We start from the raw sequence: 24420 nt of genomic DNA on the forward strand, positions 1-24420 counted from the left end.
TCTGTTGCAGGGCCTGGTACCTGTGCTGGTGACTCTGCTAGCCGATTCATGATTGTGAGAAGTTGTTTAAGGTTGGGGGGCTGTCTGTAGGCAAGGAGAGGTCTTTCACCCAGGGCTTCTTAGAGAGAGGTATCATTTTCCAGGATGGGTTGTAGCTCACTGATGATACCTTGGATGGATTTGAGCTGGGAACTATAGGTGACAACCAGTGGTGTTCTGTTGTTAGTTCCTTTGGGTTTGTCCTGGACAAAATCCAACGGGAAGCTGCTGAATTGGAATTCATATGTAAATTTGACTCTGTCAAGCTGGGACTGAATAGGGACTATGAATGGTTATCTCATTATCAAAAGTAACTGATTTCCTTTACAGAAGCAAACTGATCTCCATATCAGAAGGAGCTGTTTGCATCTCCGTATCAGGAGCTGTTTGCATCTACTCCGCCCTCCCCTCTCCTCCTCTATATCTGACCAGTTTCTTTTTGCCCTCCAAGCATCTGATGAAGAGAACTGTGATTCTCGAAAGCTTATGCTACAATAAAATTGGTTAGTCTTAAAGGTGCTACTGGACTCTTTTTGATTTTACTTCAATAGGGATGCTGATTTTCTGTTTTTTACACCCCAACCCTATTAAGCTAATAACTGTATTATTATATCTTACACTCTTTAGACACCACTCCCACCTTCTGGCTGGTTAAAATCCTACATGCTTCAATTTCTAAATGTATCTAAAGAAGGGAGTTTTGACTCTCAAAAGCTCACATCCTAGTTGGTCTTTGTGGTACTACTAGGCTGAAATCTTGCTCTTCTACTGCAGAGCAACACAGATACTCACTTGAAACTTGCTAATACCCTGTATGTTGGCCAAGTTGTCTCAGTGGTAAAGTAGAAACTGAGAATCTAAATTCATACCCTAATCACATTATTAGGTAAGTATCATTTTTTTCTATTAGATATTGGATTCAATCCAGCACAAGGACATTGCAAGACCTGTGCAAGGAACACTTACTTTGCCTCCCCCCCTCTGCTATTTTGAATCCTGGGAAAGTTTATTTCTGGGGTCACAAGACCCACATGGGACTACAGCCAGTAGAGAGGGGCAAGGGGGAAAGACCACTGCCTTCTTCCATTTCCCATCAATAGATCTCTACCTCCCCCACTCCCACAGCTGCCTGTGTGTGTGGTCGGGAGAACCTGGGAAGACCTGTGGCCATTTGAGCTTTCTGTTGATGGCTCATGGGTTCCAACATGTTAAGCAAAGAAAACTTGTCTGACCTTCCTTAAAAAGCGTATTTGCTAACTGATCTCAGAAGAAGTGAGCTGTGGCTCACGAAAGCTCATATCCTACGACAAATTTTGTTAGTTTGATAGGTGCTATTGGACTCTTGCTCTTTTCTACTGATCGCAGAATGTTACAACTCATTTGAGTTATACTTCAATGAAATGACTTAGATTTCCACATTGAGAGCTGTCAGGAAAGGTTTTCTCTCTAAAAATTTGAGGAATATATAAATGTTTTATATTTTTTTATAAGATGGATCAATGAGAGAAGAATTTTTTCCTTTTCTTTCTAGAGAAGTAGAGAGTAATACTTCAATTATTAACTTTAAGAGATTCACAAACAAAATACTGTCAAGACTCAATAATTGTGCAGCCCTCAATAACCCTCCAAGGAAAGGCCTTCTTCGGTTTATTGTACAAATATACAGTATCAAAGGGCTGTCATTAAGGGGAGCAAAACAAGAAACTAGCTCCCCCCCATAAATCCTCCATATTAGCATGGTTCTTAAGCCTTGATTTTCACCCCCCCCCCACCTTTTACATTTTCCCCACTCATGTATTGCTTTCTTTAAAAAATGTATTATTATTTTTATCCTGCCCCTCCCCCAAGAAGAACTATCAGATTTGTGATTACTAGGCATATGTTCTGATGTCTAAATGAGAATAGACTTCTTTTCAGTCATTTCAAACTGGGATTTTGCTACCTTTGTAAGGGGGAGGTGGTTGATTTAGTTTTCTCTTTTGTGATGGTTTTTCTGAATTCATGGGAGTAGAAATGTCCACTTTTTGCAGAAGGGCTAGTCCTGATTCTTGGTCCGTTGCATAAAGTTGTTTGTCTTTAAGTTGGATGTGTAGTTTGGAGTGCTTGATCCACAGGTATTCAATTTTTGCTTCACGAAGTGCTTCAGTGGTTGATTTAAGTTCTCTTCTTCTGTTTAATATTTATTTAGGTAAGTCAGCAAAGACTAGAATCTAGGAGTCATTATGATGGAGCGTTTTTTGTTTTCTAGCAGCTTCCAGAATTCTTTCCCTTGTTCTCCAATCTGGGAAAGTGGCAATGATGTCTCTTGAGACTTTTCTAGCTGAGTTTAGGGGACCAACTCTGTAGGCTTTACAGATTACTGGAGCAATGTCTTTTTCTAAATGTAAAGATTTGGCAAGCCAGTTGGCTAGAAATATAGAGATCTTGTTTTACTGTTGATTGTTTGTCAAACCCCCTAAATTTTAGGTTCTGTTGATGTGTTGTTAGTTCCAGATTCAGGATTCTTTCATGCCTCATTCTCTTGTAGAATACAGATCTAATTTTGAAAGCAATAGAGATATCTAGGTATCTCTAGATTTTGTATGTCATTTAAGGTGATTTGGAGAGCTGCAAATTGGTCAGAGAGTGGTTTTATAAGGTTTGCTATTTTGTCTAGGATATTAAGTTCCATAATTGCAAGTAAGGTTGCAAGCACTGGGTCTGGAGGGGTATTCAAAGGAACTCCTACTGCATTCTCATCACCATTATGTTTGCGTCATTTGCTGCTTCTATCTCTGGTGTCGAGGCTTGGGTTGCAGGGAAAAAAATCTTGCAACTGTTTTGCTACTTTGACAGTTTGTTTCTTAGAGTTTGCATCATGTTTTCCCATATCTAGGATTGATTTTTAATTTAATAATTTGAGGGTTTTGGAGGTTTTTGGAGCAGGGTGGGAAGAAGCTCAGTTCTCAAGCATCCATCTTCTCTGATGCCAAAGCCATGCCCCACCCCTGCTTCCAGTTCTCAAAATTTCATAACTAAGCTCAACAAGTTGTGGGTTCACTGTTTTGCATTGTTTATTCAGATATTACACATATTCCATCCACTGCTTAAACAGCAAGGGCCAGAGAGCTGGTTTGAATGTGGATGGACAAAATCTCGTTCTGCCATGAAATCTTTTACGTGGCAGTGATGGACAGGACTGGCTCCAGCTCTGCCTCTCCTGAGAAACCACCAATGAGAGTGGGAGGATGACAGTTGGAATCCTCTGGAGAGAGTTAGAGGAAAGGCTTTTGGATGCTGCTAAAGGAGGCAGCAGAAAGATAGCTGGCTGATTACAAATCTGTTCTGCTACATTGAAACATTCCTGTTTAACCTCAGTATATTTATGAGTTTTAAAAACATTTGCTCCTATGTTCTATTTTGTAAATAAAAGTTCTGTTTTGTTTCTATTTTAACATTGGCTGGCTTGGAGTTGTTGACTGACAGAAAATATCACACATAGAGACCTCAAACATTCTGTTCACATTAAATGAGCCAAATGGTTGCAGCGTTTATAGGGAAAGTAAACTTTAAGTTCGCTTTCCTCAATAGCTCTGGGCAGTAGCTGAGTAAAGGGAAGTAAATATAGGGGAACAGGCTGCCTGTCTAGTCGAACCTCTGGGAATAGGAAAGAGGTGACCTTGTGAAGATTTTGGGTCTGGGATCTCTGCTTGATAATAGAGGTTTTAGACAGGTGGTATGTGGTAACCTCCACGGCTCAAAAAAATCCCAAACCTGTAAAGAGAGGTTTAAGGTGGGTGGTGGTGTGGAAAGGGCAGTCTTCCATAGTGGCACTGGTCAACACTATCAACTATGTTGTGAGTTAGCCTTCTGCCTGAAGTCATATGCATTTTTAAGGAAAAAACCCATTCATTTATTGTAATTGTTTAAATTATATGTAAAAGTTACAGCTAGCAACGTCTACAAACATCCAAGAGACATTTGTTCCCAAGAAGTCAATGATTTTAGTGCAATGAAGTGTCTATGTATACAATATATGTATATACAATGTATACAAGCTAAAAGTCATGATATTCTGAAGACAGTTGTAAGTAAGGTCAGTCATATACCTCCACCAGTGTAATTCATTACCAAACCTGACTAGTAAGACTGAACATAATCCATTTTCACCTCTCATTTTGTTATGCTTACAGGTGCATTAAGGAATAAGTCTGGCAATGTGGAGTTCCATACAGGTACTTAAACATAGATAAATATTCTTGAAGAAACACTTGGATTTTTTGTTGTAGATTTCAGAAATTTTTGGGATTCATTTCTTCTTTCCCCGACCTATAAAAGTATCCATAAAAGTGAAAACTCCAACATAGTCTGCGATGAGAAAAAAGATCTTTGTAGGCAGCACACTAGAGGGAGGAAAGGAAAAAAAGAGAGATCATAGATTAACATCTATAAAGGTAGGCACACAACCTAGGATTTCCAAAAGTTGTACTGCTACACATTTTGTCTTTGCACTGTTTTGGCCACTTTCTTGTCTGCTGCTGATTCAATATAATCTTGACATCCTATCAGCTGTTTTTTGCATATTAAGTTGCAGCTCCTATGTTCTCTGGGATCTGTGGGCAGAGCCATGCAAGGAAGATGATCATACCAAGTTTTTAAGGACTTAACTGCCATCACATAAAATAAGACAAGAATTCAGATTTATGAACTGGTTTCTCCTTAGAATGGTACACAGGTTTCCTTCGAACTTTAAAATCAGCATAGTGTAGCGTTAGAATATCAAATGAAAACTGAGAAGATCCAGATCAAAATCCCTGGGAGCCAAAAAACTCATTCAGTAATTTTGGGCCAGTCATTCTCTTTCAGTTCATTCTACTTCATAAAACTGTTCTGAAGAAAAATGGGAAAGGGAAGGCTGGTGTGACTGTCAACAGAGCTCCTTAGAGGGAGGGATAAGAATAATGTAATGTTTGGTACTCTGAAGGTACCAAACATTATCTTGCAGACAAAGTTTTATGTAAAGTAAAATGTCAACAATTTATCAGGTCCCATCCAAATCACTTTGCTGCACGATATTATGCAACTGTTTGCAGCAACAGATGCACGCCAGGAACCCTTGCAATGTCACAGAAAATCTTAGGGTTCATATCTTGATTATATTCTGCAACATAGGTATCTCTAAACATATTGCTCAGGTTGCTTGTGCCATTAGGACTTTTAGAGCTTAGGCTTGAAGCAACACAGCAGCACAGGAGATGGATGTAAAGCAGAGAAAGTTACTCCTACTTTTTCAATGCAACTGCAAAATATAGGACTCGTGGCATGATCACAGAGAGTTCCTCCCGCAGAACACCAGTCACAATTCTCTGAGCTGCATATTCTTGCTCTAGTATTGGCAACAAGTGTGGCCACCTAGAAAAAATAAGAATAAAGCCACAATAAGTAGAAATTGGAAGGACGAACCCCTTCTCTTCCAAGAAAAGCACAACTGCAAGGGACTTGTTAGATATGCCAGAAAAGATACAAGCAAATAGATCTGCATTACCCTCCTTGCACTATTTCCTAAATCATCAATGCTTCCTTGACTGGTTTCAGGATACTAATGGATTTAAAGACATTTTTATCATCTCTAAATGTTTTAGCAATATGATCCTCAAATTCTTTTCTGCTTGTTGTCAGACTCCTTCAGACTGGAGTTGGAGTCTGCTGCTATGGCCCCCTCCAGCTCTGGGTGACTTCTCCAGCTTTGGGTGAAGAATGGACCTCAGAAATGGAGAGGTCTGCAGCACCCTTGTTCCTCACTTTCGCCAGCACTGCACCCTCCCTTTGATGTTAAGGGAATGGTCTCATCCTCCCTCCCTGGCCTTCCCTGCCTAGTCTTTTGAAGAATTCCCCAGGGGGAGGTCCTCCCTGGACTCTGCCTACATCCTCCTAGGGTGGCCTCTAGGGAAGAGACAGGGCCAGGAGACAATTTGGGGTGTCCTGTTCACCCCACCTTCTGTGCCACTCAACAGGCCTTCCTTACAGATCTTGCGGCAGAGTTGTGGCTTGTTACCCTCCACTGCTGCCTCTGCCTCCTGTGGCCTTGCCCCCTGGCAATGTCTCCTCTCTAGCTAGCCCTAGGAAGACAGGCCACAAACCTCCCAGGATTCCTGTTTACTGCTGCTCGTTGCCTTCTTTCGGGTGCAGTGGTGGCATTGTTGCTGCTGGCTTGCCCTTGCCTCCTCTGCAGGCAGCTGAGCCTCTGGGAGAGGCTGCTTGCTCTCCTGCTGCCTCCTTGCAGGCATGGCCAGCTGATGCGGTCCCCGGCCCTCCAGGGGGTCAACTCCATTCTCTTTGGGTATTTTCAGCCATCTTGACAAGACCCTCTGGCCTTCCAGTGAATGCGGGACAGGAGACTTGGACCCAAACACTTGTCTTATTTTACTAAGTGTGCAGTGATTTCATTAACTGGGGTTATTTGCGACAGAAATCCCACTCAATGTGTTTTAAATGAAAATGCCCCAGTCTTGATTTTAATGGCTATATTAATGGGATATTGCTATTGTGAGAAATGATGAATTATTTGTAAATCTGACTGAGGCACAGGAATACAAAATAACAAATGGGTTTATTGACTTCCTTAGCATGTGTCACAGACTCTTGGCTCACTCAAACTTGGGATGACTTTCCCCTACTGAGGTAATAATTTGCTCCCAAAGTGTATGAAGCTATTTACTGGGCTGGGAAGCTTTGAGTAGAATGGTTGTGTTTGTAGCTTCAACTTTCTTTATTGTGCCACCTTTAAGGAACGTATAGGTAGAGCAGTTACCCAGCCAAGTTTACATAGAGGGAAGATCAGGGGTTTGTGTTTTGCTTAGAAATGAAACTGGCACACAAGGCTTATGGAGTTTTAAAAGGAAACAGAAGGTTTATTTACAAGTAGGTTGGATAGGTAGGAATGTAGGCAGGTACTTAAAAGGTGAAGCAAGTAGGAGGTTTTTGCACAGATTACTTCTCTGGAGTGAGGCTCCACTTGGAATGGTTCAGTTTTTTAGGTTGCTGACTTAGATGAGAGAGAGAGGTTGGTGTTATCAGACTTGAACTCCTTAAAGTAAAGTTATTTCTTTGTTGGACACCCATTCACAGGTTAGGTGCTCCGATTTATGCACATACACAGCACACCTTGCCTTTTACTGCAGATCCCAGTGTACTCCACTGAGTTAAAACCCTCTCCAGATACTGGGCAGGAGTTATAGTTATACCAAAGCTATAACCCTTCTCCTTTGGCCGAAGTGGAGATTCCTTTCTGCTCACTTCCTTGGCCCACTGCAAGTTCCCAGATTTCTTGTTTCTCAGTAAAGTTTAGTGCTGTCTGTCCCACTTTAGTACAAGGACTAAAAGTTCTTCATAAACTTTAGTTCTCTCTAAGGGTACACTTTTCCCTTTCTTCCTCACACAGAGGACTCTCTAGCTGCCCTTCTCTTGTCAGATGCCAGGCTCCAACTCTCTATCTCTTCAGTTAACTCCAACAGTCAACCCCTCTTTCTGTTAGCACCAACTGTCAGCTCACCATTCTAACACCAATTGCCATTCTCTTTTAGGCTAGCCTAAAAGGGAGAAGGGAACTGTCAATCATTCACCCTTCTTGCTGCTGTTTCAAGCCTTTACCGGCCTCTTGCTGACTGTAATATTCGGCAATCGTGACATTTTCATGCCAATTCCGTCACAGCATGTTTTACGGTATTGGCTGTTTGGATGTTACAGCAACAGTGTAGTCTTGCTGCTTTCTGCTGAGGCAACCCTTTTCTTTTTCAGAGAACTAGTTATAAGGGGGCTTAAATACAAATTGCCTTCAGAACTGAAATGTACTTTCAAGCCTGACTGACAACTGTTTCAGTTAACTAACGTATGATAGCTCTGAGTTTAGAAATGGTTTAATTGGCCTGATGCTACTGTTGCAGCACTACACGTTTACGCAGTCTACTTCCCTCAGAAGACAGAGCAGGCTGGTTATTTGATTAATAATAATGAGGAAAAGTGATCTCAATCCAGACTGAGTCTATCTGGGCCATACTTCTAGTCACTGATCCCCTCAATGGTCGGATTCTTTCTCCCCAGAACAACCACTGGAGTTTTCAGGTGACCCTCAATTCCAACCCCCCTGCTCAGCATTCTAACTTTCTCTCCCACCCAATGGATGTTTATAAGGCTCTGCACATTCAAATTTCAGTGATACAGACTGGTACATGACTTGCCACAATGGTCCTTCTGTTTTCTTCATTTTGGAAAGCCTTGCACTTTTAAAAAGGAAACTCTTAATAGCTTCCTTGATTCTGCTCATTAATTAGTAAATGCTTTTTAATAACCATGCACTACAGGGCACTAGAAACAAGAAAAATGCAAGTTCTGGACTTTTGTGGTAGTTTTTTTTTCAGATTAACTAGATTTATACCAGCACTCAGTTATTCTGATTAACCACTGAGAATGTCATGACTTCAAAAATATATACTTATACATATATACAAACATTTTAACGTCATATACATACATGCATGCAAATAGTTAACTCACTTTGTTTTACAGCCCTCAAACATCCCTGTGTTAATGAAAAACGGGCAGACAACTGTGGTCCTGATGCCAGTCTTCCTCAAGCCCCTCATTTCTGCTTCTAAAGACTCAAGAAAGCCAACAGCTGCGAATTTACTTGCACAGTAATCTGTAAAATGAGAAGGAAGCATCTTAGCAGTAGAATACTCCCATAAAGCAGGATATTAGAGACTGGATGTCAAGTTCATTGTTGTTTGCTTATAAGGACTCTGCATTCACACAGTGCCTTAACAATCCTTGTTTGTTTAATCTTTTCAATGGAGCTGTGCGATCAGAGCTTTTTACAGACTGGAAAGTAAGACAGAGCGTTACTTGACCCAAGATCACGCAATAAAGTTTGTGACTCAATACAGGCCGGGCCCAAGGTCTTCTTGGTCTAAGCTCTAGACTTTGTTTTACTGCTTGCTAAATAGAAGAAAAGTAGACTTTAAACTGGACTACCTGTTTTATTTAAAACAGGTGCAGACTTCCTTCTAAAAGACAGCTCTGTGTTCAAGCCATTTTAACCAACTTCATAGTTTATTTTCTCTAAAACAAAAGAGCAAATTTCTGTTATTCTACAAACAAACCTGTTTTATTCCATCTTGTCAATTGGATTTTGCCTCACAGCCTACATGTCTTCTGTAGTCTTTCCCAGATTAAACCTATCCTTCTCCCATTTTCTATTTTTGCCAAATCAAAACACCAGAGTACAACACTGAATCAAGAGCAGCCTTCAAATGCCTTGTTCAGTGTGTGCATGTAGCATACTAGTTAGTCATGTTAATATAGTGAAACCATTTGCACCAATACCTGGATACTCTCCATTTCACTCTGTCCACTTAAAATGTAGCTACTAGATTAATTTGTTATGTTTTTCCTAGTTATATTGCATACTTCTATAAAGCTGAAGGAAACATTTAGTTCTTGAGCAGCATCTAAACATGCCTTCAGAAATTTATTTAACAGATTATTATTATAACCACATAGGATTCCCTACGGTACATAAAACTAGGAAGTTATTATTGCACCATATATCTGATGGTTGTACATATTATATATAGGACTATCAAATGCAGCAGAATACAATCCTGGTAACAAAGTTCTATTTTGTTCTCCTTTTCAACTTACTGAAAATCTTCTTGTGGGAAGCACAAGAGAAATAGTTTGTGATGGTAAAATAAGGATTTTCAGTAAGCAAATCTTGTTATGGAATTCTGAAGATAAACTATGAAGTGGGTTATTAAGTATTAACTTCAAATAAGAAATGTTTAACAGAATTTCCAGCACTGCGAGATGTTTTCAGAGGTATCTAGGCCCTGGTGAAGACAAATATCATCAAAGGTTCGCACCAAGGTTTAGAGGCATCTTTACCTGATGCAATTTACATTGCTTGGATTGGATCTTCCCTGCTGACCTGCAGACTCCATTGTAGTGCATGGGAAAGGAAACCCATCTTAGTAGTGCAAGGATAAAGGTTCAGAACCTCAGGAGCAAACCTTGCCAGTATAAAGGTTCAGAATGCTCCTGCAACATCTTAGTAAAAACAATTTCAACACCTGGCATACTCCTGAGTACACCATGTATATATGAGAACATCCAAAGCTTTTACAAATGCTGCTCCTGTATGATGTAATGCTATTACCCTCTCTGGAAGCTATGCAGGTAATGAGAAGGATCCTACCTGCATCATGTAGACTACAACCTTTGCAGAGCTCTCTGTACTTGAGTGGGTACCACTGATGTTACTGCTGTAAAAAATATTTCCCCAAAGCCCCTATTGGCACCACCTCCTTCAAATATCTCCTCAAAAAACCACATTTCCCCACAGTCTTCAGCTTAATCCCAAAAGTCTATCCCCAACAAAACAAAGTTAGAGGTACATGTATTCCTTTATTTTGTCCCAGAAATCCTCTTCAAAATCAGCCTGAAAGGCCAAAAATTCTGTGAAAAATCTACATTCAGAGCTATAGAATGGGAAGAATCATCTCACAGAAGAGTTTATTTGGTCTCCTTACAATCAGATGCAAGTTTTTGCCCCTCGGTGACTGTGGTAGTTTAAAAAAGGACTTTTGACACTTCATGTAAGAGCCAGAGATCTGCTATCTGGTGAGCTCCTGTCCAAAGGGCCCCAATATACCCTTTCTGAACCAAAGATTACATAAAACATTGTTAAAATAATTTAAAGGACTTGATTTGTTCTGGTTGCAAGCAACCCAGAACAATATCTTCTGTGTACTAACCCATCAGTCCAGTGACTCCAATCAAACCAGCTGAGCTCGCAATAGTTACTAAGTGCCCATGATTAGCGGCCATCATCGCTGGAAGAAACGCTTTGCAAGTCTATAAAGAAAACACAAAACATACATGAACACTATTGCAAATAAACATGTGAGGGGTGCACACTACTGCAATGGTCAAGGTGATATGAAAGTCAGTGTGGTGTAGTAGTTTAAAGTACTGGATCTCGAAGACCCAGGTTCAAATCCCTACTCTGCCATGGAAGCTCACTGGATAATTTGGGGCAGTCATATTCTCTCAGCCTAACCTACCTCACAGGGTTGTTGTGAGGATAAATGGAGGAAAGAAGAATGATGTAAGCTTGTTAGAATCCCCACTGGATATAAAAGCATGGTATAAATGAATTAATAGATAAATAAAGTCCCCTATGAAATCACATCTCAGCTATGACTGCACCAGGCAACAAGCAAATCACTTTCTCCGAGACTCCACTGATACCACATATACAGTAGCTGTAATGATTTGTTGAAGGAGAGGTCCCCTGCCAGGCACTGACCCAATCCTGACAGTTTTGGTCCTGATCCTGGCCAAAAAGGGCCACAAATGGCCATTTGGGCCTCATTTGGGCCAGGATCATGGCTGAAACAGCCTGGACCAGATCAGTGCTCGGCAGGGGAGGGTTCCTCCACCTGTCACCAACCAGATCCCGGCAGTTCTGGCCCTGATCCCAGCAGAAAATGGCCCAAATGGCCAAAAGTGGCCATTTTGGACCAGGATTGGGGCCAAAAAGGACTGGATCTGGTCAGAGCTGAGTGGGGAAACCCTCCCCTGCCCAACACTGACCTGGTCCAGGCTCTTTCAGCCCAGATCCGGGCCCAAAATGGCAATTTTGGGCCCATTTCGGCCAGGATCAAGGCTGAAATGGCTGGGACAGCGTTGGTGCTGTTTTGGGCCCAATCCTGGCTGAAATGGGCCCCAAATGGTCAAAAACGGACTGATTGTGGCCATTCCAGCCTCGATCCTGGCTGAAACGGGCCCCAAATGGCCATTTGGGGACCGTTTCGGCCAGGATCAGAGCCGAAATGGCCGGTACTGGGTTGGTCCTGGGCAGGGAGGCTCCTCCCACCCAGCACTGACCTGATCGAGCCTGTTTTGATCCCAATCCAGGACGTTTTGGCCCCAATCGAAGCCAAAACGGCCCCAAATGACCGACAATCGCCATTTTTGGTCCCGGATCGGGGCTGAAACCACTGGATCTGCATCCCCCGCCTGGCATCGACCTGATCCTGGCCAAAATGGGCCAAAAATGGCTGTTTTATGCCCGTTGTGCCCCAGATCAGGGCCGAAACGGCCGTTTGTGGCCGTTTTGGCCCCAATTGAGGCCTAGACAGGCCAAAATGTTTTAAAGTCAGGTGGGCAAAGCCACTTGACTTGGGGGAACTACTGGAATGGTGTTCCAGTGCGTTCCCCCTCGAAATGAACCCTGGACTCAGCAGTGTTTCCCCAGCAGAAGTTCAAAACCTGAATCCCAGATAATGGATCCTAGATAATGGAGGAATCAGCTGAGAGTCTGTAGCTAGACTGTTGGTGCTAAACAGCATGAACAGGTTGTGAACATGAATTCGATTAATCAATTGGCTGACTGATCAAAAGCGGCAAACAGATTGTGAGGTGAACCAGTAGGTGTTCAAGCATTCCTAGATTCAAATTGTCTGATCTTGGGGATCCATGGTTGCCCCTAGATTGTGGAATTCCCTCCCCTTGTATGCTGTCTCTATAAATCTTACAAAGTAAAAGACATTTCTCTCCTGGAAGACCTTTGAACTGATTGTGAAATGGCACACACAAAATACTAAAACAAGTAAATAAATATGAAATTAACCTTCTCTGAGGCTGTTCTCTACTACTGAAAAACCAACCTAGACTCAAATATTATCATAAGTTTGTTACCCAAATGTTTGCCATTGTGTTAACTTCCATAGTTTTCTCTATCAGTGAGTCTGGACAGTCAAGGAATTTCTTCCCAGTTACAATTCCAGCATTGTTAATTAGGATACTAACATCACCAACTTCCTTTTTAACCTGTAACAAAAACAAGCAGCGGTTAGTATATTCTGAGCTATGACACGTGTGCTTGCTTACCACAATTCTACAGTTAAGAAGTGCAGCAGTTATCTCCATAACTGGACTTTGCAAATAATAAGATTTTCACATTTCTTCAAATTAGCCCTTTTTAATACACAGATTTGCACAAACTGCGGGTCACAACATCTGAATTACTACCTCATAAAGGGCAAAGAAAGGATATTCTATTGAGTTTTATTGAATAATTTCATTTTACAGTATGTTTGGTATGCTCCTTAGCTGTTACCATATTGTCCATATTGAATAGGTTCAGAAATAAGGCGCTTAATGGAAAACTACATGTGACAAGAGTGACAAACAATGTGAGTAAATAAAGCCAAAACTGGTTATGCTTGATACAGGGACACTGCCCAGAACAACCTCCTGCAACATGTGACCCCATTCCTGACCTGTAAATACCATTTCACTATGTTTCTCAACATGCCCAATTCATGTTTCTGACAAGGAGATAGAAATTCCTGACCTGATGTTGCCAACAAGCACCATGACAAACAGTTCCATACAGTTCATAATGGGGATTAGGGAGGGCTTATGGTGTGAGTTTTTATTTGAAAAAGATCATCATCACACAGATGGCTAAAAACATTCCATTCAAAACACTGATATCAGATGGACAAGCCCATTCCCTATCTCAAAAGCCTACTGAACACAACCCAGAAGGAAGCTGTAGTTGCACTTGTATTTTATAATGTCTTCACTTCCAGTATTGACACATGTCTGGTGAATTTTAGGGAGGCAACCACATGTTGCCAAAAACAAATGACAGCAAACCAGAAGTGATAGGAAGTATTGTGCAATTCAAGTAATGTCATGCCACATAAAAGACCTCAGATACAAGAGACATTTTTTCATGTTTGACACAGTAAAGAGCCGACAGCATTGAACTGACCTGATGGCTTCTTACATCTGCAGCAAAGTAAAACATTGTAGGAAATTGTAGTTATTACCTCCAGAGCTATTAAAATGGTGCAGGAACATACCTGAAAGTGATAGTAACTAGGCAAAACAGATGAGCAATGTGAAAGATAACTTGTAATCAAGAATTACCTGATCTGCCACTCGATAGATTTCCTGCTTCTTGCTACAGTCACATGTGTAGTCATGCACTCTCACACCTCCGTTTTCTCGCGCCAATCTGGCTGTCTCTTTGTTCCCTTCTTGATTAATATCCCATAGAACCAAAGTGGCTCCAAGCTTGGCAAATTTTAAAGCCATAAGCCTTCCAATTCCACTTCCAGATCCAGTTATAAGCACTATTTCACCAGCAACACTTTTTTTCCGCACAGGGATAAATAATAAAAGGAAAGACTCCAGCATCAGATACAGTAACTTCCCAAGGAAAATAAGTGTTTCCAGAAAGAAGTTCATCTTACAGAGGATTTTTCCAAACAGCTGTTCAAAGGAGTAACAAAGAGAGACTCAATTAGCAACAATGAACATGAAGCTTGTCGTCCAGCACTCCAGGCATGCTAGCAGCCAGGCTAAATAAAATACAAATCACACACAGTGTCAGCTAACAAAACCCAGTATTAAATAAGCAACTCATATCATTTTGGAATCTAGAATAAAATATGCTAAAGATGCGTTGGCTGCAGTTTTGACCCAACTGATGTTTGGGAAGGTCTGTATTCTATATGAGGAATGGATAACCTCTTTGCGCCCAAGTGCCAATAAATAAATAAATTGCAGCAGTCTACCTATGAAGATATTGGTGTGTGCTAGTAAAAAGGTGGGGACTAAGTGGGGAGACATTCAGCCAGATATTCTGGGAGCAAGCTGAGCCCCAGGAGGAGGTACGCACCCACTCAAGGTACACACCACTTAAGGTACACACATTTAAAATTTAAGAATTTGTCTAATTAATTCTAATTCTAAATTAGAATTCTAAATAAATAAATAAATTCTAATTCTATATGAGCTGCAGTTTATTCCCACTGCAGTTCCTTAGCCATACAACTGCTTCACACCCAACCTTACCAGTTTTCCTTTATCCTATTTTTTTATTTCAGCTCCTCTTTTGATTTAATCAAAGTGGTAAGCATACCACTAAGACAACCCAGCCCAAAAACCAAGACAGGGTAAAAGCTGGAACAGGCCAGAATGGGCATTAAACAAATAGTGGTACTGCAAAAAACAGTGGCATCCATTAAAGACACTGGAGAATAATATTTTAGAAATGAAAACATGGAAATATCATGTTTTTATTAAACATGAATCAAAATGTTCCCCAAACACAACAGAACAGGCCAGAACAGGGACTAAACAAATGCTAGTACAACAAACAACAGTGGGAAGCATAGGCACAGGAGAACTGTATTTCAGAAATGAAAACATGCAAATATCATGCTTTTCTTAAACCCTTCACAGCCAAGTATTTATTTGATGCCTGTTGCATAGTATTCTAGGAGCTTTTAGGCAGGGAAAGGGTTAATAAACTAATGATATTTCAGTGTTTTCAATTCTAAAATGTTGTTCTTTATTGTCTTTAATACATCCAATTGTTTTTGCAGTTCTAGCATTTATTTAGTGCCTGTTCTGGCCTGTTCCATGGTGTTCCAGGAGCATTTTGGCAGGTGAAGGGTTAATAAAAGTGTTCCAGTTCAGTGTTTTTATTTCTAAAATCTTGTTCTTCAGTGTCTTTAATGCATCTCACTGTTTTTTTTTTGCGGTACCACTATTTGTTTAATGTCCGTTCTGGCTTTTACACCATCCCTCAGAGAACTCTGCCAAAATGTCAAAAAATCTTTCCCTAAAATCAGCTGAGTGCACCTGTATGCATTTGTACTACCGGTTTGTTCCTCTCAAGTTCTTCAATGCTTAATACATTTACTTAGAAGCAATTCCATGAACATAAGAAGTGCAAAATAAGGAACCTCAGGATATAGAATAACCAAGGCTGGATCTTTAGTCCCTCTAATGGCAGAGAAACGGACTTGGTGAATTAGAGTTAGTTGAGAAATTAAATGCTATGGGAGCAATCCTAATCAGGTCTGCTTTGAAGTAAATCCCATTTTAGATAACATGCCTCTTCTTAACTTCAAAAATGTTTTTAAATAAACATGCAGAGTTGAGAAAGAAACATGAATCCTATTGTTCTTCTACAAATCTATGTACACAGACTCAACTCCTTATCTCTTAATGCTAAGTTTCAAAAAGCCTAATGAATAGAAGATTGTTTGGGATGGAATAGATATGGATGAGGAGGAGATGTTAAGAATTAAGCGTGAGAAAGGAGGGGCAAGCAGTACTAATGAAAATGAAACTTTTTGATCAGAATACTACAGACATTTTGAGATCTTTGTGAGTGTAGCCTGAGATTTCTTATTAGTCTCTCTTTTGAAGAGAAACCCTGTAATGGCAGCAGGCCATAAAAGAGGCCCAGTTCGAGAATATTTTTGTTTAACAACGTTAACGAACATGGATGTTTAAGCAAAATCAAGAATGCATATGCTATATAATGTTATTGTATCAGTTAAATAAAACAATTTAATAGTTATTGTTCATGATTATTTTTCTCCTTCCAACAAAGTACAGCAGAAAGGTTGTCCAAATATGAATGAGTAGGCTACTAAACTGGAGATCGTTCACCTCACAATGATTTCATAATTATCTCTTTCAAACGGTAAATAACCAACAACCGTTAGTTTTCTGGTATAACTTTAAAACTAACCTGAGAAGTTATGGTCTAAAAATGAAACCTTCACCTGGGGGTGTAAATATTAGGATTATAAGAACCAGCAGGAATGAGCCTTAATGTAGAAAGCCATGATTAAACTGAGTCTTCATGAGTAGTGATTTAAATCAAGATTTAAATTGTGATTTTAAATTGATCTGAATCTGCTCACAGGAAAGTGTTTTTAGAATTATAGTCTGTATCTCAGCCTGGCCAAAACAGAGGCTCAGGTTTCCTTACTCACTATAACTGTTTAATAGCATAACAGGGCTCAGTAATTAGACATCCATGTGAGGAACACCACACCTACAGAAGCTACCTAAGAATCAGTCTCTCTATGTTGAGATTTAGAAATGCATATTTATGGATAGATTATGCCAGGTATTTTTTTTAACTCAGTGCTCCCCACCCTCCTTTAACATGCCACATAAGGTGCCTGTAACCTTCCTGTTAGGAAAACAGCAGGAATGTGTGTGCACATTTCAGGTCAGGAGAACTGCATGGAAGGGGACGCTGTTCTTTCTCCACTTGGCTCTGAACTGGACTTCCTCCTTGAACCATCATATTCAGTCTGAAAATAACACAGAAGATCCATTCACAGGCCTCCTGGCATCATATCCAGCACGGCCTTATTAAACGCTTTTTCCTAACTGAAGCTCAGCTACATCTTATTGATTTAGTTAGATATTTATACCCCATCTTTCTCCCCAGTGGTGATACCATCTGGCTTACAACATCATTCTCTTCTCCTCAAATGTATCTTCAGAACCAACTTGTGTGGATTCAAACCTGGGTCTGAGTTTTTAATCACTTCATCATGCTGGCTCTATCACCTCAGCTACTTTTTAAATTCACTTTACCATCAGAAATGTAAAGTACATTTTCTGGTTACTGAACAGCAGTGGGAAGCCCCTGTGAAAATGGCGAAGTATTGACTATAGAATTGCATTTGCAGGAACTCTGGCACCACTGGGAAGCACTGAATATGTCAGGTCACTATGGAAATGTATTCATTTTTATGTTACTAAAATTAGTATTTTTGATATGACAGTATGATATTATTTAATACAACTTAGTTAATTGACTTTAGTACAGTATATAACATACACCTGGGCAGTTAATTTTATTTCATCAGCATCACTCAACTTCACATCCATAATGTTTCCTAACTTACTAATTTACATGTAGTAAAAAGTAAAGGCAAGCACCGAGTCATTACTGACTCATGTTGCATCATGACATTTTCTTGGCAGCCTTTTATTATGGGATGGTTTGCCATTGCCCTCCCCAGTCATCTACACTTTACCCCCAGGAAACTGGGTATTCATTTTACCATCCTCGGAAGGATGGAAGGCTGAGTCAACCTTGAGCCGGCTACCTGAACCCAGCTTCCGCCAGGATCGAACTCAGGTTGTGAGCAGAGCTTGGGCTGCAGTACTGCCACTTACCACTCTGCAGGGGCTCTTATAATTACATGTAGTACCAAGTAGATTACCGCATGCATTGTTTCAGGATCTGTCTTGACTCAATTTTTTTTATTTCTTGCATTGCTGTGAAATATTATCAGCGATTGATAAACTGATTGATCCCTATGCCTAGATAAATAATCTTCCAGTGACAGTTCACTTTCTCTTCAGAATATACTCCTTGGTATGTCTGATTATTTTTTAGACTGCCTACTTAGCACTCAATATTAATTGCTGTGGAACTGGAAGAGACCATAAAGACTGTTTTGCCTTTATGTCAGTTCTCATTTTAAAAGAACGGATATTCTGCAGCTAGACAAGCACATTAAGGGAACAGCCTAAGTGGTTCCACTCAGTCAACGTTTTTATTTATTTTATTTATCATATTTATACCCCACCCTCCCCGTGAACGGGTTCAGGGCGGCTATCAACAGGAACATTTTACATTAAAATCATTAACAGTTACCTAAAAACAATGTGGCAGCTTAAGTCTCACTGATATTACTGCCATGCAATTACATGATGCCGGTATGATGCTTCTGCATTAGTCACTGACACTAAAACAGTTCTTAATTTTAGTAGGAACATGTCAAGGATCATTGTTATACTGTTTAGTTCTTTCCAATTTAATCCAATTAAACTTAATAAGCACATAAATTGCTTTAGCTCTCCAGACCTGGCTGGATATACATTAGCAGAGAAGCTATGTATTCAAAGTGATTTCTAATGGACTGCATAGATCTAGTCCATAAATACTTAGAAATACTCAGTATTGTCACCCAATGCCCCCCAAGCCACAAGTAAAAAATGAAGACATAAAGGCAAATTTATATTTGTGGTGCATACATCCAAGGGCCAGATTCTGGACATTCATTCAAAGAGAGGGCAGTGAGCTGTATCAATGTTAGTTTGATTTCTTTGCCCTGTGCACTTTTTAAGATGGGGGGTAGGGATCTGGGATTTTACCTTCGGGCAGATTAAGTAGTATAAAGTTACTCTCCTGTGCTGCCACTGTCTCTGGAAAGGCAGCATATAAAATTTCTCTAAACAAACATACATGGGGAAAAGAGGTTGTTTAAAATCCCACGTCCTCCATTTCCCCCCTGAATGCCCCCCATTTATAGATCCTCCTGAGGAGGCATATGGCTCCAACTAAGATGAACTGATCTAGTCCACAAATTCATTTTACTAAAAGCGCAATGACACTGTGAAGTGATTAGACTGTAATTGTACAGCATAGTAGTTAGAGTATCATACTTGGATATGGGAGAGACCCAAGTTTGAATCCCCACTCCACCATGGAAGACCCAAGGTCACCCTGTCGCCAGTCAAATAATCTCAGCCTAATTTACTTTACAAGATTGTTGCCACGAAAAAATATAGGGGAGAGGAAAACAAACAATGTTATAAACTGCCAGGAGTACCCATAGGAGGCAAAAACAGGGTATAAATAAGTTTTAAAAATTAAGCAAATAAAAAGAAAATTTATTGGACATCTATGTCCAACTAACTTTGCATCTTAATTTTTAAAAATCCCTTGGAATCCACTGGTGGCTCGACCAGAATAGCTGCTTCGAAAGGTGCGCACGTTACCATTCAGAAGCCATTTCAATCGGCACAATGTCCATTATTTTGGATTCCAGCCCAATTCTTCCGAACCGATCTCTCCACTATTGCCTCTTTTCCTTCTTTCAGAATCTTTTCCTTCTTTCAGAATCCTCTGCCATTCTTCTACTAGGATTAGCCTCCAAGGCGGCTCACAATTCCGTTTAAAACACACATAATACAAACTACAATACAAACACGGAACGGCAGCTTCTCATTCTTCGCCATCAAAAGCTTGAGAGGGCACGCTCAGCAGACAGGAACTTACTGTAGTCACAACAGGCGCTTTCAGGCTGGAGACAGAGCCACGTTAACTCACCAGGAGCCGGCCCCTTCGGAAAGGTCACCGCGGCTCTCCAACACCCGCCCTTCCACCCGAAACAGTTAACACCGGCCCGCTCCCCGCACTCACCGGTCCTCGACACTGGCAGGCTCCCGAAGCTCAGCAAAGGCACGATTCCCGCCTCAGCGCGGAAAGAAGAGGCTCCTCGGAGGACGTTGCCAAGAAGGCGCTACCCCCGCACTGGCCTCTGCTTCCTGTGCGTGCGCCAGCACCAAGAGACGCTGCGCGCTAGTAACGAGGAGTTCCTGAGAGCGCATGGCCCGCCTGGACGAGGGCGGGCAAGTCGAGCAGAGCTCTTGAACCGCCAGCTAATCTGGAGCATGGATATGGCCGCTTTGCTGCTCGTCTTGCGGATAGCGGCAGTGGCGCAAAGGCGAGACAGGTGCACTCCTACGGTTGCCAATCTCGAGGTGGGGCTTGCAGGTCTAGACTTACAACTGATCTCCAGACGACAAGAATCAGTTCCCCTGGAGAAAACGGCTGCTTTAGAGGATGGGCTGTATGGCATTACACCCTGCTGGGGTCCCTCCCCGCGCTCCACCTCAAATCTCCAGGAATTTTCCAACTCGGGTCTGGCAACCCAACGCACGCCTTCTTAGTTGGGACCTGAACTCAGAGTGACAGATCTGTGAAGTCACTGTTACCTCCCGGTGTGAATCCTCTGCGATTTCTTCTGACTTTCTGCGGGGCGACGAACTGGCCTTGCCCGGTAAGTTTTCAGTGTTGCCCTAGCCTCCAGTGTGAAAACACGATATCCAATAAACCCAAAGTACAGAGTTGTTGTTACTTTAAGGTGCCTTCTTTAGAAGCAGACACTCTGGAGAGAAATCACGGGCGGTGGGAATGATTTTGACCACACCCCGTCTCTCTTACTCAGGCATGCTGCGAAATCTTCCGGGCTTGAACAAGCTAATTCTCAATGTCTCATTTAACTTGGTCCTTAGGGTCTGAAGTCAAATGTTACTGTTCCTGCCTTCTTTCATTGCTCCAAGCAGATAGTTCTTTACCAGAACATCTCTTCTACTCCCCCTCTTCTACTCCCTCCTCCACTACAAACAACCACAAAAGTGTGTCTTCTCTAGGTTCCTTTCTTTCACCTTATGCAACTAAACACATGATTCTGTCAACTGACAAGCTGCAGTGCTAAAAAGCCCGCTTAGTTTCCCCCTGTGTGATAGGAGAGACTTGATGCACAGTGCACACATCACAAGTCAGTTGACACCTTTCCAGACCCCAAGAATATTAACAAATGTCCATCAGTGTGTTTTTTTTTCAGGAAAATTTTCATAGACCTTTCTATTTCAAAAGATTTGTTTACTTCCCAGTAAAAATTGATGTTGAACTATAGCAAACCATTTGAATCAAAACTTAAGAGAAAATTCAAATTGGCCTGGACCCTGGGCACCATTTCTAAAAGTTTCAGTTTAATTCTGCCTTATTATCTATCATTTTCAAGCAACCATATGATTCTCTTCCCTGCATTTATAGATTAGATGTTATGAAATTATGTGAAGATACATAAAGGAAGAAAATATGGCTTTTAAAAAACAATACAATTTACTCTGTATAGGAATTTCCATAGCGTGCGATTTAGAAGTGAAATTTGTGTGGGAAATTTATTTTCGTTAAAACTTGTCTGAGCTAAATCAAGTATAAATACCTTGATTTCAACTGAGGGAAGGGGGAATTGTGGCAAGATGACTGCCCCTTGTATTAAGAGCCAGGCTGAGCTTTTGTCCGAATCCACACTTCCTTTTTGTTTCCGCGCCTTTTTCGCAACCACGGCGCTGTTCAAGCAGATACTCATATGCTTTCCCATTCCGTGTGTTCCGTGCCATCACCGCGCCACAATTGCACCTCCTTTCCGTACCACGTGATAATGGCGGAAATCTGTTTTTGACCGCCCCCCCCTTTTTTAAAGGGCTTTCATAGCACATTTACACAATAAAGAAAGGTCGGTATACCGCAAAACCTACTTTAGTGAGCAGCAGTTTGCGCGGGAAAAGAAACAGATAATAATAATAATAATAATAACATTCGATTTATATACCGCCCTTCAGGACAACTTAATGCCCACTCAGAGCGGTTTACAAAGTGTTATTATTACCCCACAACAATCATCCTGTGAGGTGGGTGGGGCTAAGAGAGCTCAAGAGAACTGTGACTCGCCCAAGGTCACCCAGCTGGCTTTGTGGAGGAGTGGGGAATCAAACCCGGCTCTCCAGATTAGAGTCCCGTGCTCTTAACCACTACACCAAACTGGCTCCTGATGGTCCTTTATCTTACCATCAGTTACTTTCTGCTCTCGGCTTTGAATGGAACCTGGTTCCCCCCTATAAATACTCTGGCTTTTCCCTGGCTCCGCCTACATAAGAGTCAGAATATTGGTATAGTGCAAAATTAACTTTTTTTTTTTTTTAAAAAGGGAAGTGATGTGCGCTGTCATCGCTGACGACGGAGGAGGGAACCGCCCACTATAATGCTGTACTCAATGGCATGTGGAGAACTGATTGTGCCACGAAGACACACTGGGAGGGTGAATGTGATGATGCACAGCATGGTAGCATAATGAACCCAACTGCCATGACTGCGCAAGATAAGCAGATGGTGAGTGGGTGTGGATTTGGCCTTTGTCTCCCACATGGGTACTTAAAGCCTGAGTGTGGCCAGAAGCAGATGGCTTGCAGTTTGTGGTCTTGATAGAATGCTGCGGTGGATCTTAGACCTGGATGTTTGGTGTATCTTCTATTTTGCTTTGTGTACATTGTATTTTATTTGTTTAAATGGATGACACAATTTCTTGTACTCTACTTTAGGTCGCTGTTTTTGAGAAAAGCAGTATAACAGCTCTAAATGAGTTGTAATAATAAAGGCTGATTATACCAGTAAAAGCTACATTTTTTTATCCCACTTCTAAAAACATTGTTGATTTTCTGTTAGTCATAGAGTGAAGCTTAAACATGGAGGAGAGATGATCAAGTATGCCATCACAAGCTCTGGCCCATCTAACATTTCTGTCTGGAAAGAAGGTCACTCTTTTTGTAGGTAAGCATAACAGCTGTGAAGAGAGCGCATGGAACCACAACAAACTCATAATTACCAAAAGCATTCTTCAAATAGGCTCTTGGTCTATAGTTTGCAATCAACAGTAGCTGCACAAATAATTCAAAATCTTTTTTTTTAAGCTTAAGGTTGCCAGTATCAAGTTGGAGCCTGGAGATTTCCCATCATTAAAACTGATCTTCAACAACAGAGATCAGTTCCCCTGGAGAAAATGGCTGCTTTGGAGGGTGGCCTTTCTGGTATGTAAAAAGGCCTTAGGAACTTCATGATTTCCATACTTCTTTGTGCAAACAGTGCCTGACATTCCTTTAGTGTTCAGCTAGAATACCAGAACAGATGCAGTCAGGGTGAGGCAATCTTGAAAGACCTATTAGACCACTTCTTACTCGCATGCTTTGCTTAACATGTCCCAGAGTATAATCTGCCAGTGCAATGTTTTTGTTACCAACCAATTATCTCAAGAAAACATGGCAAGTACTTAACTTGACAGTGCTATACTCTGCATCTCCGCCAGATATAGTGGTATTGTGCATTCATAGTGGTGCTTATAGGTAAAAATATTATTTGAGTGCATGAATATATCATGTAACTAAAGTATTTGTAGACATTGCTTATGAGCACCCTTCAGACAATCCCCCTCTTTCAGTAGATACTGCTAGTAGGCTTCTTGGATACTGTATTTTATATCTTATTTATTTATTTATTCAATTTATATACCGCCCATCCCCAGGGGCTCTGGGCGGTGAACAGTTAAAATCGATAAAAACAAAAACTAAAATCAATATACAAATAATAAAACAAATTAACAAGGTGCAGTGGTGGGGAGAACCTTCCCCACCCCAAAGGTGCAGTAAATACAGCCAGGTTCAGAATGAACAGAGTTTGAATGATCATCAAATCTGCATCCATTGTTTCTTTGCCTGTACAAATCACTTTCAAACTGTGCAGAATCATTCTCACTTTTTTTTCATAAATGCATTATGCAACTCCACATTGTAATTGCTTATATGCCGTGCATCTGGTCAAAGTACAACATAGTTAAGGTCCACTCACTTTTTTTGTAGCCTAATCTAAGGATTAGGACAGTTTCCCTCTTACGGCCTAGTATAGTAAAATGTATGCTATGTGCCTATTGTAAAACTGTTAACAGTGTTGACCATGATGTTGATGGTGCTGTATGTACTTTATGAATGTGCTGTATGTACTTTAGTCTGAGAAAGGGCACTGACTATATGTGAATTATGCAGATAGTATTGAAGAATTTTCCGAGGGGGTGTAATTAACTGTTATCTCCTGTA

General features: G+C 41.0%; 1 protein-coding gene across 3 annotated transcripts; it reads right to left on the minus strand.

Moving 5' to 3' along the window:
• Window positions 1–1830: 1830 nt before the first annotated feature.
• LOC129333551 (epidermal retinol dehydrogenase 2-like) lies at window positions 1831–20323 on the minus strand. 3 transcript variants are annotated; one of them, XM_054985285.1, is made up of 7 exons: window positions 20129–20323; window positions 14020–14364; window positions 12778–12909; window positions 10830–10929; window positions 8572–8716; window positions 5305–5430; window positions 1831–4421 (listed from the first exon to the last, which is right to left on the minus strand). In XM_054985285.1, the coding sequence occupies exons 2-7, from the start codon at window positions 14338–14340 to the stop codon at window positions 4328–4330; spliced, it is 918 nt and encodes a 305-aa protein (XP_054841260.1). In that variant the 5' UTR covers window positions 14341–14364; window positions 20129–20323; the 3' UTR covers window positions 1831–4327. The 3 variants fall into 3 exon arrangements, with proteins under 3 accessions (XP_054841260.1, XP_054841261.1, XP_054841259.1); XM_054985286.1 differs by lacking the exon at window positions 20129–20323 and adding an exon at window positions 19985–20005; XM_054985284.1 differs by lacking the exon at window positions 20129–20323 and adding an exon at window positions 19705–19813.
• Window positions 20324–24420: the final 4097 nt, after the last annotated feature.

Source organism: Eublepharis macularius, chromosome 7, assembly GCF_028583425.1.
Source record: "Eublepharis macularius isolate TG4126 chromosome 7, MPM_Emac_v1.0, whole genome shotgun sequence".
NCBI classification, from domain to species: Eukaryota; Metazoa; Chordata; class Lepidosauria; order Squamata; family Eublepharidae; genus Eublepharis; species Eublepharis macularius.

Excerpts from the sequence above, each read along its gene's own strand:
- LOC129333551 (XM_054985284.1), bottom strand. Across the intron at positions 12,910-14,019 it reads TCTATCGAGTGGCAGATCAG|GTTAAAAAGGAAGTTGGTGA; the intron begins GTAATTCTTGAT and ends TTTTTGTTACAG. Across the intron at positions 8,717-10,829 it reads TGGAGTCACTGGACTGATGG|ATTACTGTGCAAGTAAATTC; the intron begins GTTAGTACACAG and ends CTCATTTTACAG.